Raw genomic sequence first — 18,444 nt, 5'->3', positions numbered from 1 at the left:
TTTTTTATACTGAGGAGGAGAGGGAAGATAGATTGGAGAAAATATGAGGGACTCTTGATTTTACAGTTGCTGGCTTTCTCCATCAGGAAACAATCCAGGTTTCCTTAAATACATTTGTGACACTACAATAACCATAGTCTACTTGACTTTAATTAAAAATATATAAAAATTAGTAATTTTGTCTTTGGAGAATTATCTCCAAGCAATGTCTACTAGCAAATACTAGCCAAAGGCATCATTTAATCCACCTACTCCAGGGTTCAATTTCGCCCACAGTGTGTAACTGGAATTGCAAGTGGATTTAAAACAAGACCATGAGAAAGAAAGAACTCACCATTCTAACTACTTCAGGGTAAGTCTGCTCTGTCAAACAGCCTCTGCTTATTGTAATGTAGTCCACCAGTTCATTAAGAGTGGAGCGCTTGTATTCTTTCATTTTAAGGTCTGAAAGCGTGTCCATGAAGTCAAAAATGACACAGCACTGTTGAAGTTTCTTTAGGAACAATTCAGGCTGCTCTGAAGATGGAACGTCTATGAAACAAGAAAGGAAATCTTTGTGAGTCTGGCATCTTATTATACAAAACAGGATTTCTTTTTGAAGATCAATTTCAAAGGAAAGCAGCATTCATACAATTGTTGTAAAACAGAGCTCAGATTAACAAATGAACCACTTACAGGAACTGTATTACTATTGTGTGTTTGAGATCTTGAACATATTGTAGAAAGAATTTAATCATCAACTGCTATTAGGAAAATAAAGTTCACCAAGAAAGTCCAGGCTGAAGTAAAGAATGGAAACATACTAGCATTCAAGACTTAATTTTACAATAAACAACTACTTTGACTGGAGGCTGGTATTTACCATTGTTAACTTAAACTCCAAAGAAGGATGAAAGAACTGTCAAACACATCAAGCTTGATTAATTTGTATTTCTAAAAACACTGCATCACTTATAACCCTGTATGAATATACATGAATACATTTATAGGAATATACAGCAAGACCATAATTCCACAAACAAATTTTAGATTTCAATCATTACCCCCACGCTGACACTTTCCACAGAAAAATCAATTTCACTGAAATACAGTGAGGATTTTTTTTTACTGTAGTATGAAACATATAACAAGTATCAATAGGAACATTTTCACAAATAGTATGTGCTTGACCAACAAAGTAACAGAACTCACTACTTTTACACTGTTTTCTTAATTCTCAGGAAGTGAAAGGACTTAATACAATGAAAGGAATGTCAGCTTCTTAGCTGTTGGTTACTTTACCAAATGCATCAAAAGAATACAGAGACAGCTTCATTTATCCAATGTTCATGTACACAAGAGGATAGTTATAACAGAAAGTTGTAGAAATGAAATCCACATTTTTACTCTGAAGGTCTCCTCAGACTAGGGAGCTCTTCACTTCCTTTGAGCTACCTGGTTTTATTTAAAGCACCAATGACTGCCTCATCACAAAAATCCGTTGGCTGACTTCCTGATCTCACTTTTAAAAAGCTTTAATAGTAAAGAATTTATGTTTATTTCTTAAACTTGGACTTCTATCAGTCCAGTATAAGATGGAACTTCTCATTGCTGACACAGGAGTAAGTCACAGTAAAGAATACTTGGCAAATGCTGGGAGGTGTTTGTAATTGTATGGTAGTTTTAAGTAGTTTTAAGGCTTAAGAACCACGAATCTGTTTTGCTTAAACACAGCACTTCAATTTAATTAAAACCAGCGCTTAAACACTAAAAAGAATAAACATGGATTGCAGTACAAATAAAGATGCAACGGTTTGTTCAAACTGTTTCTGTTTACAGCACTGAAGTAGTGACAGGATTCAACAGGGAATCTACATGGGAGAAGAATCCACAAACACCTCTGGAATACTGAAGGTCCCAAAACCAGGCACCCTAAAGTATTCCACTGGCCAGGTTTCTCTCATACATTCAAACACCTCAGAGGAGGCAGAGCTGAAACCTAAGATGAGTCAAGGAGACAGAGAAACTCATTAGCCTTCACCCGCAACAAAAAAGATCATTTCTATACAGGAGCTTTCTAAGGTTACAGCCCTACAGCACATAAAGGGCCTGGAGAAGCAATTCTGTGACTGCTCTCTTGACTACCTGCCTTCAAATAATAGAGAGATGAATGGACTTCAGAATTCACTGTTATTAACAAGCAGGCAAGAGTTAATTGATGAAAAATTTATTACAAAGACAGCCTTATATACAGGCTAAAAAAAAGAAAGTGCAACTGGTTACTTTTCAAAAGCTTTATATTTAAAACTTACACTCTTTCTTCTTTATTACACCTATAATCCACCACAGACCTTGAAAATACTTAAAAGATTTCAATACACTCTATGTTGTTGCATGACTATAATGGAGTTTTGGTTGCACTGTTCTACATGACTTTTACATGTTTGTTTTGACCAACAAGGACATTACAGTTAAAGAAAAACAGGCTGAAATCAAGTGGGAATCCATTAGGATACAATTCAGCACAAATTAAAACCAGACTCATACATATGACTCAAGATTACACTCGTTTTAAGCAGGGTTCAAATTAAATAAAAATTTTAAAATTGCTAAAGCATTAAAATAAGTCATAAACGTTTGTTTTCTTTTTCTTTCTCCAGTTAAGTATCTGGAGGTGTGGGAACAAAACAAAAAATATAATTACATTCTTCTCAAGCAAAACCACTCTAAAACCCTTCATGAAGTCCATGCCAGTCTGACTACATCAACAGGCCATGTGAACCATAGGGGAAGCTAAGAAGCACCAAACCACAGCCAACCAAAAAAACCTACAAACAAACAACAAAAAACCTCAAAGCCCCATAGAATAAAACCCCACAAACCAATTGTTCTGGTCATATTTGCTTTTCTTTATTAAGCAAGTTGCCACTCACACTAGGGAATACAACTCTAAGACATTTCACTCAGTAATTTTTCTCAATGTTCCTGGGAATTTGGGGTGCCTTGGGAACAGGGTTAACTAATGCCAAAGGTTGGCTGAACTTGGAAACAGGGGAAGTATATGAGACTAAATATACTTGAAAAATTAGGGAGTCCTAAGACAAGAAAAGGGTGGTACAAATAAATAAAACCAGTATTCCATGTTCTCAACCTTCCCATGCATACCATGGTATTAACTAGTTTGAGATTTTAAGGTGGGGGGGGTCTTTTTCTGCTATTTGGGGCACATACCCACAGAAGAACTCCTGAAGTCCTTAATGCAGCAACTTGGAAATAAACACACAGTTCCTTATAGATGTTCACAGTTGGCTGATAAAAGACAGCAAACCCTTTTCTTCTCAGCAGATACTAAGAGCTTTCAATGAATTTTACTCCCATGCTAACACACAGCCAAACATTTAGCTTCTAAAATTTAATAACCTGCAATATTACCATTACCAGTATCTACTTTCACATAAAAGAACAGAAAATTGAGCAACCACTCTAATAAATCTGTGTAAATACACATAATACTTTAATAACCTATAAGTGACAGTATTAAGTGGCATGTGTGATTTATGGCAAATGCACAGAGGAGTATACATTTATTAAAACCAAAATTTAAAGCAAGATAAATTTCTGTCTGGATGACTGTGAGAACTCTCCTCATTTTCAGGTCTTTGCTACAGTTTAATTTTCAGGCTTGTCAGTTTTCTCTTTAGCCATTTAAAACTGTACAGAGCTTTTGAAATACAGTGAGTATTCACAGATTCAAAGGAAATCGGCTTAGTGAAAGCACGTACATGTGAATACTGATTATCAGGACAGAATCAGAGCTTTAAAGTCAAGTTTTTATAAAGTTATCAGAAAAACTGACAGAAAGTGCTATTTTTTTTTTCGACATGGACCAACACTTTTTAATGCAAGGGCTGAAATACTAATTCTAAAATGGCTAAAGCAATTCTGTTTCTCTCTTAATAGCCTTTTCCCAAAATAATCCTAATCCAACCAGCCCATCCCTTCTCATCAGGCTCTGCCTTCTGCATCGTTTTATGAACTGAAGACATAAAAATCTGATAGCATACTTTTATTGCAAGTCTCTAACATCAATAAAAACATATTAACGTTTATACTACATTCATGTTTTAATTAAAGTAATTTACAAGTAACACATTTTGGCTTATAGGAAACAAACTATGCACCAGAGAAACTGCATCCAGGGAAGAGAGCTCTGGCTCTCCTCTCCCTGGCAAGTGAACAACCCGGAAGGGGGAGGACCTGGATCAGTTCCCTGATCCACTCCTGCCTGTAGTTTTGCAATGAAGGATACAATGCTGGGAAGTGAAGAAGTGAAGATGTGGGGAGGGATTGAGCTGCTCAAAGCAGCAACTGTGAGGAAAAGCCATGGGATTGCAGACACAGGGCAGTATAGGGCCCAAAATCAAAATAAAACAAGACAAAATATGCAGATTATGTATGAAGTATTAAGCAGAACTAGAGTATGCTCATACATGCTACCCTTCACCCACACATGCACTTTCAGAACATTTATGAAACATTAAAATCAAAATGCTCCCAGAATAACTATTGCTTCCAGTATATACATTACTGGTATTCATTAGCTTGAAGATGACATTTGCATAGATAATTAGCATCATCTCCTCGTATAATACTAAAAGCCAACACCACATTAAGCACAAAAAATAAAAACACATACTAAGACCCAAGTTCAAAATGGGGAAGAGAGACTAATAGTAACATTTTTATTCACATTAATTTTAAGAACTTCCTTATACTGTCCCAACATCTGAGAACTTCACATTCACGCCACCTCTGAGATTGTTTTGTTTCCTCTTTCAATTAAGCTCCAAAATTTCAATTTTCCCTTTCTACTCAATAGCAAAATAATTCCTCAACTCTTCAATTTTCATATCTTCCAGTTACTAAGCAAACCTCGAACAATTATTTTTCAAATAAAATCTCCCAACAAAAAAATTTCCCAAACCTCAAAACTGCTCCTGCTTTGCTACCACTCACCAAATCACATCAAATATAACAAAGTCCTGCATCAAGATCCTACCTGCACAAAGAGGGCAGTGGTGCATAAAACTCTGCTAGAGCTAACCCTCACAAATCACTCTGAAGATTTTATTTTGGAAGAAGTTACCTTTCTAGTTTTCATTCCAATAAAACTGGCAAATTTGAATTTGAAAGTTTTTTGGTTTTCTTTGAGACGCTGACTTCAAGAGGTCTAGGGACACTCAGCTCAAAGCTTTCCCTAACTTAAAGTCCTGAAATACAGAAAAGCTATGTTTCTACAGGTCACTTTTCACAGCAGAATATTGGTCTTAACATTCCAAGAAGTACCAATATTTACTCTCTTTTCCTTACACAAACACTTCTTGAGAAAACTAATCACTATCCTGATTGCACTGATTTCATTTTCCTAACTGGCCGTCAATATTATGAATGCTTTGCCAAGTCAGTAATCATTCATTTATAGGAGGTGCTATTCTCAAAGCTGTTTTCCCAACCTATTCTCTAGACTTTATAATTATACAGGCAGGGCAGCAGTTAGGCACTGAGTTCCAAGTATGTAAAATCTACCCAGTACAATTATTCACACAGCAATAAATACAGAGGGACAAACTCAAGCTGACTTTCCTGAGTGAACACACTTAGAAAGAAAAAGCACATTACCATACCATCTCCAGCACATTCAAACTGCATTATTAGAAATGCAACACAGGACATAATCCACCAATTTCCTGATAATCACTGCCTCTTCAGATAACCTGTCACAAAGTTGATAATATTTCCCTGGACATAAATTCGCCCCCACTCAAACTGAGCACATTCTCACCAGGTAGGAGCCTCCTGGGTAGTTCCACAGGGATCCTGGATCCAGGGATCCCTCCACTGCTTATAACACTCCCCAGTCATTTCACAGATATTCAACAAACATCACTTACTGGGGTGGGTATTCTAAATTCAGTGTAGATCTAACATATCATTTGAGTGCCTTGAGTGCAGATGGGGCAGCATTACAAACAGCACAGGGTTTTCCTTAATAGATGTATTCTTAGTCATATAGACTGCTCAAATTTTGTCATGTAGACGTATTAATCAAAATTCTGCTTTTGCTCACATATGTGGTACCTCAAGTTTCAGCCCCTGAATACAATAATACATGGATGAACAGCTAAGAATTGACAATAAAAATAACTTTATAAACTATTTTTTTAATTATACTTTTATACTTTATGAAGTTTCAGTTGAACCTTTTGCCTATTTCCACAGCAGGCATGGTGCAGGCAATAATTTAAGTCTCTCCATTTTCATACAGCTCAATCCAGAGCCACGGTAGTGAAAGTTTCAAGGAAAAGACTCCTTTGGGCTACAGTTTGTTAACCTGTGACCAATACTTGCTCATTCTCACCAATGATGTCTGTGCTGTGAAAATCTTTTAACTTGGAAGTGAACCAAGAGCACAAGCCTGGTTGTCAAAGTTATTTATGAGCCATAACAAAACATTATTCCATGAATACTCGCTGCCAAAGGTCTGTAGTAGTGCAAATGGACATTGATGATATGCACCCTAAAGCGAGCAGAGAGACTCCAAGGAACCTTAGGTTTTATAAGTTTGGGTGCTCTCACTCATCACTGACCTACACGAGGAATCTGTTATGAAACAGTTACATCAAACATCTCAGATAATGATATGTAATCAAGGAAATATATGGTGGATAGTGACAATTCCTGAGCAATTAATGGAAGACAAGACTGCCAGGGTATTTTGGTACACCAACTGCCGCCCCATAAAAATAGAGACTCACAAGATACTTGGCCTATACAGCGTCCCTGATGCTTGGACTGATAATCACCACTCAGCAGAACTGTGTCTCTTCATAATCAAGCAGCAATAACTTCGTTTTTAGGTAAATTGCCAACATTTTCAACATTTCCCCATTAGTTCTTCAAGAACTGGGATGAGTTTGATGAAACAACCCCAGGACAGCCAAAGTTTACATATTCCACCTGCAACTCCATTCAAGCCAAAAATGATCTAGGTCGAAGAAGGTAAAAGAGAAGGTAAGGAAAAGGATTCAAATGACAAGATTTCAAAGCAAAATTGATGGAAAAAGAGCAAGTAGATGAATGTACCAAAAAATTTCAGCAGAGATGGGAGAATGGCAAAGAGGCTGTGAATATTATTTGGAGGGTACACAGAGGGAAGTAAAAGAAGGCAAGGAAACAACATAAATTATTAAAAGACCAGGAGAGAGAGAATGAGGTAGAGCAGGAGACTTGGAAGATGGAGGAAAAAATGTTTGGAGAATATGTACACAATGGAAGTAGAATATTTTTAAAGGAAAAAAAGTAGTAACTCGAAGTGTTTAAGGAAAACAAGAATGAAGGAGTTAGAGGTTAGGGACTAGATTTGATTAAGCAACCACATATCTGGAGGTTCTTGACACTCTGACATCTTTAATATATCCAATTACATTACTTAGGGTGAGTTTGCCTAAACATCAAATTAACACTTATATTTTAGCCCTGGGCTGATCAAAGGTTTTGTAGGTTGCTTTTGCTCTCTCCCCCCAGTTTTTACTAATATTTCAAAAACAATTATTACTGATTTCCTTTTTTTCCAGGGAAGCAAGAAGGCTGGCAAAAATACATATAAATATTATTTCAATTCCCTAAATGGAACACGTGGCATTAAGTCCCAAAAGAAGACAAAAATACTTTGCTGGAAAACTGAGAGTTACTGTGGCCAGTTTCTTGGACTGACTCAGGTTTCTTTTATACCGGCTCAGAGAGCTCATGCCAATTGTTTTAAGTAGGTTTTTACTGAACTGTACTTTCAAAGTACAAGTTACCCTTCCCTCAGCCAAGTCACTGAGTTTGCTGAACAGTCACCAGAGAGAGCTGCTGCCTTGAAAACTGTCTGTCCTGCTACTTGGAAACACTGGCTTGAGGTAGTGAAGAAGTTATCAGGATACCTTTGCCACACACTTTCTGCCTAGTACCATCCAGAATTACATATGAAGCACTTAATTGCTACTTCTCAAAGTCTTCTCCAAGAAGGGAAAGAAAATGGACTGTAAATGTTCTTTATTAAAAGAAAGAAAATAAAATGCAAAAAAATCCCCACTGTTTGTTTTCTAAATTCTTCATGTATATAAACATGAGCATCTTTCCATTTGGTTTTGTTTGTTTCTTGGATGGTTCATTGCTTCTGGTTTTTTTTCTGACACTAACCTTTTAATTTAGCCAGAAGTATAAAAAAAACCACAAACCTGGGAGACAGCACTAAAATACAGTACAATCAGCTCATGCTTTGCAACTCCCAGAGCCGTTAGAACATTCTAAGTGTAAGAATCAAAATATCCACAAACTCAGAAGAGATCCTGAATTTTAGCCCCATGCTCGGTTACAAACAAGACTGACTCTACATGGGAAATCCTTGCAGCTGGGTTTTGTGAGGCTCCAGGATTAGTGTTACTCCCTACATCTTTGCTCAGCTCTAGCTGGTAATGCCTCTAGTGCAGAGCCTTCCACCAGCTCCTTTCAGCCCTTATCAGGAGGAGCTGCACACCAGCATTAATCAGGTTTTTCTGTAGACATTTGAATAGCAAAAGCTACAGGTAGAGCAAATGCAAAGTAGCTGAACTTACCTACGTGCTCAGCTCCTTTACCCTAAATCACATCTCAAAGACCAGAGGCAGGAACACCACATAAACAAAGCCAGCTCATTTTCCAAGGGATTTCTCAAACACCCAATACAGAGCAAAGCTGCACAACGGCAGCTTAATGCTCCATGGAAATCACCCTACTGCTGTCTCCCTTTCCTTTAAAATCTCTAACAGTTCAAGGTGCTTTTCAGTGTACTTTTAATTGCCTAGCTGGTCTCTAGGACCCTGCCATCCTCCATCCATTCCCAAGCTCTTAGTAGAGCACTAGAACCCAAAACATCAAAAGAGACACCAAGTCTCAGCTCGTTATTTCAACTTGGTTGTGCTGTGCTCAAATCTCTTTTATCTCGTACTTGTTTTCTGTTAATTTTAGAGAGAATGATGGATTACATTGCAGCTTTAGCTTTATCTTGCTACAACATGTGCAATATTTTTTCATTGTAAATTAATGGCAATATTATGGCAAGACCAACCATTTATAATGAATAGGACCTTGTTTCCAGGTTTCGTAGACGGCAAAGAAATTAAAAATGTTTGCAACTTCCAGGACACTAAGAAACAAACCTCTGCAAAAACCCCATGATGGCCTCCTGACCTAAGACACAAGAATCCTTAAGAGGATTATTGTCTTTCTTTTGATAAGATTCTTACCAGATCACATTTTTTTTCTGCATGACATGAGAGGCCTGTGCTCTGTAATGATCATTGAATATAAGAACACAAACATGCCACAGCAATCTTACAGTTACCTTCCACCCTAAATGCAGTCACAAGGCAGTCCAGGATTTGCATTGCAATTCATTTCTGCAGCTCATTAAGTACATAATAAAATAATGATAAAATTATATATCTGTACACGCTTCCTGTAAGAATGCAAAAATTGTATCTTGCTTAGTAAGTGCTCTGAAACTGCCATCTGTCCAAATAAAATATGCAATATTCATTTTGCTTCAACTGCTATATGAAATGTATATAGAAATGCCCAGATACTTGCAAAAAAGCTTGAACCAAGAGCACAGGAAGCCCAACTCATAACTCTTATCCAAGGCTCAGAGCAAGTGCCAGAATTGCTACTTTGCTTAATAGTGACCCACAGATTTAGCCCAGAAGTCACAGGAACACTTCATTCTCGAGTGAAACAAATAATTACGTGAGAGCTGTTCTACATACATAACCACTGTCTAAGAGCTCAGGCTTATATTTTAAAATATTCACATTTATTAGCTTAAATAATATACATACACATAAAATATACATTTCTATAGCCCTGTTTATACATTGAGAAGAGTTTAATTGAACCCTGAAAACATGATTTCCACTCCCTTCTCATCTGGCAGTATAAACTTAGTCAGCAACATATTCTACTTTATGCCAATTTACCACAATAGTCTCCCAGCATTTTCCAGTAACATGCTACACAATCCAACTATTTGCTCCTTCACTCCCTCCAGAGAGGGGACAATGTGTGTAATGGAGTAAGGATTTTATGGAACTGCACATTGCTGAGACATTATGTTCGTGTAAGAAAAAACCCCAGTGTTTAGTAAACATACCCCAAAGTTACGACAAAAGATGCAGAAACAAGCTGGGAATTCACTTGGAATTCCCCAGGTGGATACAGTGAAAGCTCAACTTCTTACACATTCTTTTTCTTATCTCCTCTTTCCTGTATAAACTCCAGCATGACACAACAACAAAATCATGGGATTTGACTAAATTATTCATTTAGGTTTTTTTAATTCTAGTTCCAGCCCACTAGGATGAGAATCAACACCTCAAGCTGGATTCAATGTTATGCCAAAAGCAAACTGGGGCTGCAGAGGATGCTCCATGTGCAGCACCAAGTCCCTTTGAGACACCAACCACTGCTCCTGAGCACAAGAACGTGATCCCTGCTACATCCCAGCCCCGGAAAATACAGGAAAACCTGAAGGTACATCCTAATCTGCATGCTGGGATAACAGCTCCTGGCCAGCTCAGAAACCCAAAAGCATTACTCAGAATTTGCTACGTGAGGACTCGGCACAGCCCACAAACAATCCATGTGGTTTCCTTGTCACAAAGGCGGCTCCTCCCCGCTGTACACTCCCTGCTAAAGGCGTTCAGTGCTCCACAGCCCTCACCTGTGAGCCTCACACTCTTATTCAACACCTTGTGACAGCAACTCCAGTCAGCCAAGCTCTTAGTTAAGGAAACACCCTTTTTTATACTGCCAAGCCCAGTATATATGTCTAAATGACAGAAAATAAATATATAAATCGACTTTATTTTGCTTTTGCCATTGCTGTAGAGCTCTCTCATATTCCCTGGTGCACAGAAATACATTGCTATTCTATACCACTTCTACAGCAACTTTTTGATCTTCATATTATTCAGGATCTGGAACAACTCAGCAATAGAAGGGAAAAGCATGACATTTATATAATACTCATCTATAACCTGTCAAGTTAATATGTGCTATGCTGGGTATTTTATGTTATTATGTATTATCATTACATATATCTATGTAAAAATAACAGCTATTCCTTTAGAAATGGGATCTTGTCCATCACAGAATGGCTCAGCTCCATTTCAAAGCAATTTAAATGAGAAACTCATTTACTAGTAATTATCCACCTTTAGAGACTATTGCTCTGTTATACCTAAACCAGGTAATTTTGCTAAAACTTGCAAAATTGACTGACATAGATTATTAGGGCACTTTTCTCTCTTTTGAACAGAAACTTTTTATTTTGCTTCTTGAACCCTAAATGGGATAGGCATTTTATCTCCCTAACATGGTTCTAGAGATCAAAGACTTAATTTCAGAGTATTTATAATTGTCTAAAGAACAACCTTTATCATAACCTCACACTAGCATGATGAGCATTTCTTTCAGAAGATCTTTACCTCTGAGCTCTTCAAAAACACCAAAGAAAATAATGCAGAGTTTTTTGGGCAGAACATTATCTACCTGCTTGTGTGCAAATCCATTACAGGGGGTCTTGTCCCTCAGATATGCTGTCTGCTCCTAGACAGACAGACAAATATATCTGATGATCACTGGTCCTTGGCACCTGAAATTCTCAGAAGTTACTTAGACCCTCTGCAATATCACTATCAGTCTACAACAGATTGCTGTTAAAAATAAATATTTGACCCATACAAATTAAAAGTTCTGTATCATAACCAAAGGTATATCTCTGCTGGGCTTTGAGTCACTTTGCAAAGCCTTCCTAGTTTAGACTGTTACAAACATTAACCAGACATAACAGTTTAGGCATTAAATATAATTAAAACATTTCCTCTGTGGTTACCAAACAATACCCTTCATCATCAACTGCTACCCTCTCTACCTCTTCCAAGCTACTCATTAGTTAAGCTGCTTCTCTGTTGAAGATGATAAACTGAAATTAGATTCCAGCAATACTTATCCCCAGCTGTGCTGTGGTCACAAATTTCATCTTGAAGGTGGCACTCTGGCCAAACTGAAGTCAAGGAGTTTTACTCTGGTTCATTACAACTGCAATTACACCTTTGCTCTAATTGGCAGAAAGCTCATTGCTTACTAATGCAAAAAAGAATAGCAATCACATCAGCTATGTATTAAAAAAAAAAAAAAATGGAGAAAAACTCAGTGTGCTCTGCAGGTTTATACAAACATAGATAACTCCAGAAGTGAGGTGATCTAAATACACTACAGGTGAATTATCATAACATTCTGAAAGCATTTTTATAGAGCCTTTGCAGATACAGATAAGCAAACATGCTTTGTATCTGTCCAAAGGAATACACAGATCACACCTTCCCTGGCTTGCCCATACTTTTCAGAAAGCAGCCAGCTCACTACTAGACCACTAGTAATAAGTCTTTAACTTACACACATCCTTTGTATTTAAAGACAGGACTTCAGGAGCATTCTCATGCCTTCTCTTTCTTCCATGAAGCATCAAATTTACTAATGCGTTATTAAATGCTGAGCAAAGCAAGCCATTCACAATAAAATTGAATATTTTAAGTAATTGCCTCCACTGGACTGAGGTTTATCAAGAGAAGGCAGACAGCATCCTAGGTTCACTTTACACTCAGGCTTACCAGCAGGTACATACACAGATGGCCCCTTCCCAATCCAATAGCTAACATGCAGCCAAAGTAGGTCAGTGGGCAACAAAAGAGTTTTTAACTATACTAATCCAGCAGCTTCAGTATCCTGTGAAAACAACAGAGAAGGACCATCAAAGCTGTTGTGGTCCCAGGACTAAGTTGTTACTGTAAAGGCTAGAAAGCAAAATCCCAGCCCATCCAGTTCTCCTCCCTGTACCTCACATGGTACTTAATTATTTAGTCTGAGATGCCATCAGTAGTCAGCTAATTGCCTTCTAGCAAACCGACTGAAGCATCACTCGTGTGTGACTTACTCCTGCCTCTGACAGAGGCATTAATGTATCAATCCTGAACAGAAGAGCTAACAACCTAGCGAGCTGTACACCCACACCTCTGGTTCCTGTCATTTTCAGAGGATGCTACAGCTTGTTTCATTTTCATATCAATGCCAGCCTTATGCTCTTGTCAAATGGGAGTAAGAGCCCAGCTCAGGAATTCCTCTGGCAGCAGAGGCCGGTTGGTTTGAGGGTCTAATTTGGTATTGCTTTTTGCCATTCCTATGGGCTGCTCCTACCCGTGCCTGTTCATGGAATTTCTCACAGTCCTGTACTACTCCTGGAACACTCCTTTCTGAAGGGTGCCTCTTTCTCTTGTTTCTCTCAGTCTACAGCTGAAGACCTCCTCCAAGCCAGCCCCCAGTTTCTCCAAATGCCATCCTATTTTTACCTAGGCACTGCCTTCTTTCTCATCCGGATGCTGCTAACTGGCTACTTAGTCACAACTGGAAAAGTAACCTGGCTGAGTAACTCAGAAAGAGTTACTGCTGCATTGAGGAATCTCTGTATGTCTCACATTCATTCAGACAAGGAAGCTTCCAGTAAATTTGTTCCAGAGTTTAACCAGTTTAAATTAACCAGAATTTAGCTTCTAAGATTTTACAGCAGTGTCACTTACAATTTTTTTTCAGTAATAGCCTTCCTGCACAAGACATTTAAAGTTCTAAATCCTTAAGAAAGCAACATATAAAACAAGAGATAACTGCAGCACTAGAGACTTCACCCTGCCTATTCACCAGGTTTTCCCCACGTATTACCTACACCAGCCTGCAACCTTCCAAGGATTACTTAAAAGAAACGACAGAAAACTCATGTAAATTTCGATTTTTGAAGACTGAAAGAAGCAAAGACATTACACACATAAAAGCAATCCATTCTGAGGAGGGTGCTTTTCCACATGGACTTCTTTCTTATGTATGTGACACTGCCCAGCTTGCTACACAGCTACAAAGTGATGCTTCAGCCATCCCAGTGAACTCTCCTTGTTTCTCAATCACTTTGCTAATGAAAAGTTGAAACATCTTGGAATTTCCTCCCAACTATTCTGCTTCTGAATAGTTATCAACCAAATTGGTACAAACAGGAAAAACAGATCGTGAGAAAGACTAGTCAGGCAGCTTTTACTAGGAAAATACTGAGGAAAAAATAACTAAATGATCTGAATTCATCCTAATTGACAGCCTTTGTAATATTTCATTATTCAACTAAAATGCCAAATTTAAATGCTTCGTATTAAAAGCCATTACTTTAGAAATACAGTACATAATTAGAAAATTACCACTTTATTAAGAGAACTTGACTCATTTTTACTAATAAAGACCACAATCATTTAATAGTAACATAACAAATCCCTTCTAAAAATTCTGATGTTACCACAGACAAACACATCCTATGTTTTCAAGAACATGAATGCAACTCTCAGATATCCTGACTATCATCTGTAGTAACTAAAAGTAGAGTTCTGACAGATTAGTAATTCTGGATTCAGTTCAATACTGGCAGGATTGATACTATTTCTTAGGACGAAAGAGAGATCCTGTTCCACCTTATGAAGATAGCTCAAGCTGCCAAGAGTAAAGGGAAGGACCTTCAGCTGTGGATCGTTAAGAAATAGGCATTTTAAAAAACGGATGTTTTGGAGAACACAGCATCCGGTAAAACGATGGAGTACTTTTTCCATGCTGGACTCGAGAGAACTTAAAATCATTTATTCTGCAAATGAGAAACTGAATGCTTCTATGATGGTTTGTTTTGCTGAGAAAGGAACTTCTTTTCACTTGAAATGAAGGCTAAAAGGATCTGCTTTAAACGTGATTCTGCTAAAAAGAAAGAACACATACAACAGACTGCAAAATCCTTGCCCAGCAAACCACCACCACCATTAGTTGGCACATCCCTTCTTCCCACTCTCACATTAGTGTGGTTTGGCTGGGGTTATTTCTCTTTTAAAGGAACAGTTCCATATGGCTGCATACAGCCTTCGTCCTGACTGAGGACTCAAGCCACAGAGCCAGGACTTGAATTAATTACAGAACAGCTGTGCACATCTCCTTGGGTTCAAACATATGTAGGCACCTCCAAACCAATGAGGAATCCCTGTTTCCCGTGACACAGCACTGTGAGGGACATCGAATGCCTGGAGAGAGCAAGGAGTGAGCAGAGGGAGACCAACATCCCATAGGACACACAGAGCCCATCACAAGAGCACCAGGCAACCTGGGCCCCAGAACCCAGCTCGAGAGCATCCCTCTGACTTCAACTCCCAAACCTCACGGCTGTTCATCCAAAATGCTGGAAAAAATGTTTGGGAGTTTCTAGCTGTGGACAAAACTGATGGGACAGACATGGTCACTCCTAGTTCCATATTTTAACTCTCCAATGGTTCATGCATACCCAAGACCTGAGGATATTTTCATCATTTCACAGGAGACTCCTCTCATCCAATCTCTGAGGCAGACATCCTCTCTCCCTGCACACAGCCTTACCTGGGCACCCAGGCTGCTTTGGCCTAATGCAAGGTTTCAATCAGGATTCAGCAAGGCAGAGGAAATTAAAAAGTCTGCTTGTGTAATGAAGAGGAAAATGACAGGTTCTTCTGCTTTGGGCACTACTCTTCCCACTCTGAGATAATCCTTCCTTGAGGCACCAGCACCACTTTAGGGCACTCATGGGGCAAGTATTTACTCTTGACCCTCCCTTCAATAGCTCAGATACTTGAGAAAAAATCAAATTATTCCAAAACTCAACCAGTTGGTAGATAGGCATAAGCTCAGGCATAGACATTTTGATTAAAGTCATAGTAAGGCAAACAAAACTGCATTATTATACAGTGGTGTATAATAGTGAACTTTACCTGCTCAGGAATAAAATTTTATTATCATTTCTCCACATCCTCACTATCTCCAAGGAGCAGCATATCAAGCAAGCTGTGAATTTTCTTGTTTCCAGTGTTACGAAGTGCCCGGACTTTAAGAGGCTGAAGGAGAAGTGGCTGAGCTCTCCCAGCAAGCTCAGATTGCCAGCAGCAGCTCTTCCCCCTCTCTCAGTTACAGAATAAATGGGCTGGAGCAGAGCTGCCCCTGCTCCTCTGTGCTCGACCCAACCCGCCCGGCATCAGCTCCAGCTCCCTGCCCTGCACCTGACACAGCTCCTCTTACACAACAGGTCTGGCCAGTTCCTCTCGGCTTCCTCATTCTGTGACACCAACAAACTTCCCTCCGTTTTCCTCCTTCCCTGATCATCCCACCTTTTCCTTGGCACCACCTCACAAGCTGCCATTAACCCTTCAATTCCGGGTAAACCCTTCAAAATCATTTTCTAGTTTTGGGCTTCTTGAGCACTTAAAGCAAACAAAAAACAACCAACTAATCACAACAACAAAAACAAGAAGTTTATTTTCTCATTGTAAGTAATAAACTCACTGAAATCTGTAGGAAGAAGTTTAGAACTACTAGAAAATATTTAGAAGGGACAAAAGGAAAACAAAACCACCCTGTGACCACAATAAGTGTCTGACTTACAGACATTTAAATTCCTAATGTTTTCTTAATGTCCACGGGGGAGAATACACAGGAGGTGTATGAAATTCCCACTGGACTAGTATTTTGAAACTAAGCTACTTTTTTATTATGCCTAATAAGTAATGCTGATGTCCTTTCTTAAATCAAACTGAAATACATTACTTCATTCCTATGAAAAATACTAAAGAATACATTACTGGTACAAAAACTTCAGGATTTATAACTCTCACATAAAAACTTTGAAAACTCTAATTTTAGTTTGTTTTTTTAAAGTAAATTTTACCTTTATTCTGAGCATAATTCTCTACGTCCAACTGGAGGAGAACCAACTCAGGCCCTGGCACGTTCAATGACAACTTCAAAACTTGTCTTCAGCAAAAAGATGGGCAAAAAATAAATTGAATATCTCTCTTTTGGATTAGAATACAAACACAGTCCCTCTTAACATCCTTCAACACAATGATCAGCTTCTGCTTTATTAAAATGTTACCACAAAACACACCAGCCAGAGTAACACAAATATTAACACTCACCTCCCTTCACCTTTCAAATACTGAACCTGATTCAGCAATCCTTAATCAGGCAAAGTGCTAATATAATCAAATGAGAATTATTTCTGAGCATCACAAAAACTAGTCTTAATTCTGAAACACAGGAAAAACTGTTACAATGTGGGACTGATCCTATACTTGCTCAGATTTTGGGCCACTCAAGCCCAGGAGAACTCTGTAGATAGGATCAGGTTATATGTTGATTTGATTTCCACCCACTGTCTCAAAACTCTAAAAACCAGAAACAAAAGTATCACTTTAAAAAAATAAGGATCAGCTTTCCTCTGACTCCATTGCTTTGCTACAGCAAGCATAGGCAAAATATTCTTAAATGGTATCAGCTGCTAAAGTAGTCAACTTAAGCTATAAACCAAACCAAACAACATCCTACTTGAAACTTAAGAGCCTAAAACATAAATCACTAGAAAAAGCAAATAAAACGACACCCCACCAAAAAGGAAACCCTAATACCTTACCGTTTGTTTAGGCATGAAAATTTCACTATTAGTCAACATAAAACTGTATTTCAGAAAATACACCTTTTAACTATATAAGAAAATATAATAAAAACGTCTTATTTTTACAGACCTCTCCAAATTGAAGAGCGTTACCTTCATTACATCCACAAGATGAATATTTCCACAAGATGAAGATGAAATTTCCCTCAACAAATCACTCCAAAAACCACCCCTCCTTTTAACCTGAGTGTTTACCGGAGTTATGTTTAGAAGTCCAGCACTAGCCTAAAGTCTAATTCACTTGTCTAACAAGTGAACTCATAACTGGATGGTGATTAACACTAAACAGCCCAACCATCACACAAACAGCACAGCAAATCATTCTTTTCAAACTGCCAATCGCTGAGGTCAAAACATTCATGCTTTTAAGTTAAATTACAATCAACTTCCTCCCCACCCATTCTATTATTTCTTATTCATGCATTGACAAGAGCATGGAAGCCACTTCACAAAAAGTCTCCTGGAAGAACCTACACTATTTAAAAACCAAAAGAGGGAAAGGGCTTCTTCATTTTTAAAAACAAAACAAAGAAAAAGAAAACAATAACCAAAAAAACCCCAACCAAAAAAAACCCAATCAAATTTAGTTTCCCCTTCGATTTGTTTTAGATACTTCCTTTTATCCTCTCATCATTTTATCCTCTACAGTGCTCCTCAACTAAACCACCTTTAGGTTCAAGCCAAGCATTTGTTTTCTACTCTACTTTTTTTTTCTGAAGTTCTCCTGACTAATATAGCAACACTTTGAATTACAAGCCATTCATAGGTTTCAGTTCTGG

The 18,444-nt window shown here is 38.1% G+C and overlaps 1 protein-coding gene across 3 annotated transcripts in view; it reads right to left on the bottom strand.

The window, feature by feature from the left end:
- Positions 1 to 18,444, bottom strand: part of PPP2R5E (protein phosphatase 2 regulatory subunit B'epsilon) — a 70,978-nt gene that overhangs the window by 29,750 nt on the left and 22,784 nt on the right. For all 3 annotated transcript variants that reach the window (XM_014871359.2, XM_014871360.2, XM_088166326.1), the window contains exon 3: positions 335 to 531. In XM_014871359.2, coding sequence (XP_014726845.1) covers positions 335 to 531 — 197 coding nt within the window. The remainder of the gene's footprint in view (positions 1 to 334; positions 532 to 18,444) is intronic.

This window comes from Sturnus vulgaris, chromosome 6 (assembly GCF_052056855.1).
Source record: "Sturnus vulgaris isolate bStuVul1 chromosome 6, bStuVul1.hap1, whole genome shotgun sequence".
Classification (NCBI taxonomy): Eukaryota; Metazoa; Chordata; class Aves; order Passeriformes; family Sturnidae; genus Sturnus; species Sturnus vulgaris.
Note: the sequence above shows the minus strand (reverse complement) of the source record. Positions and strands in the feature narration are given on the sequence as shown.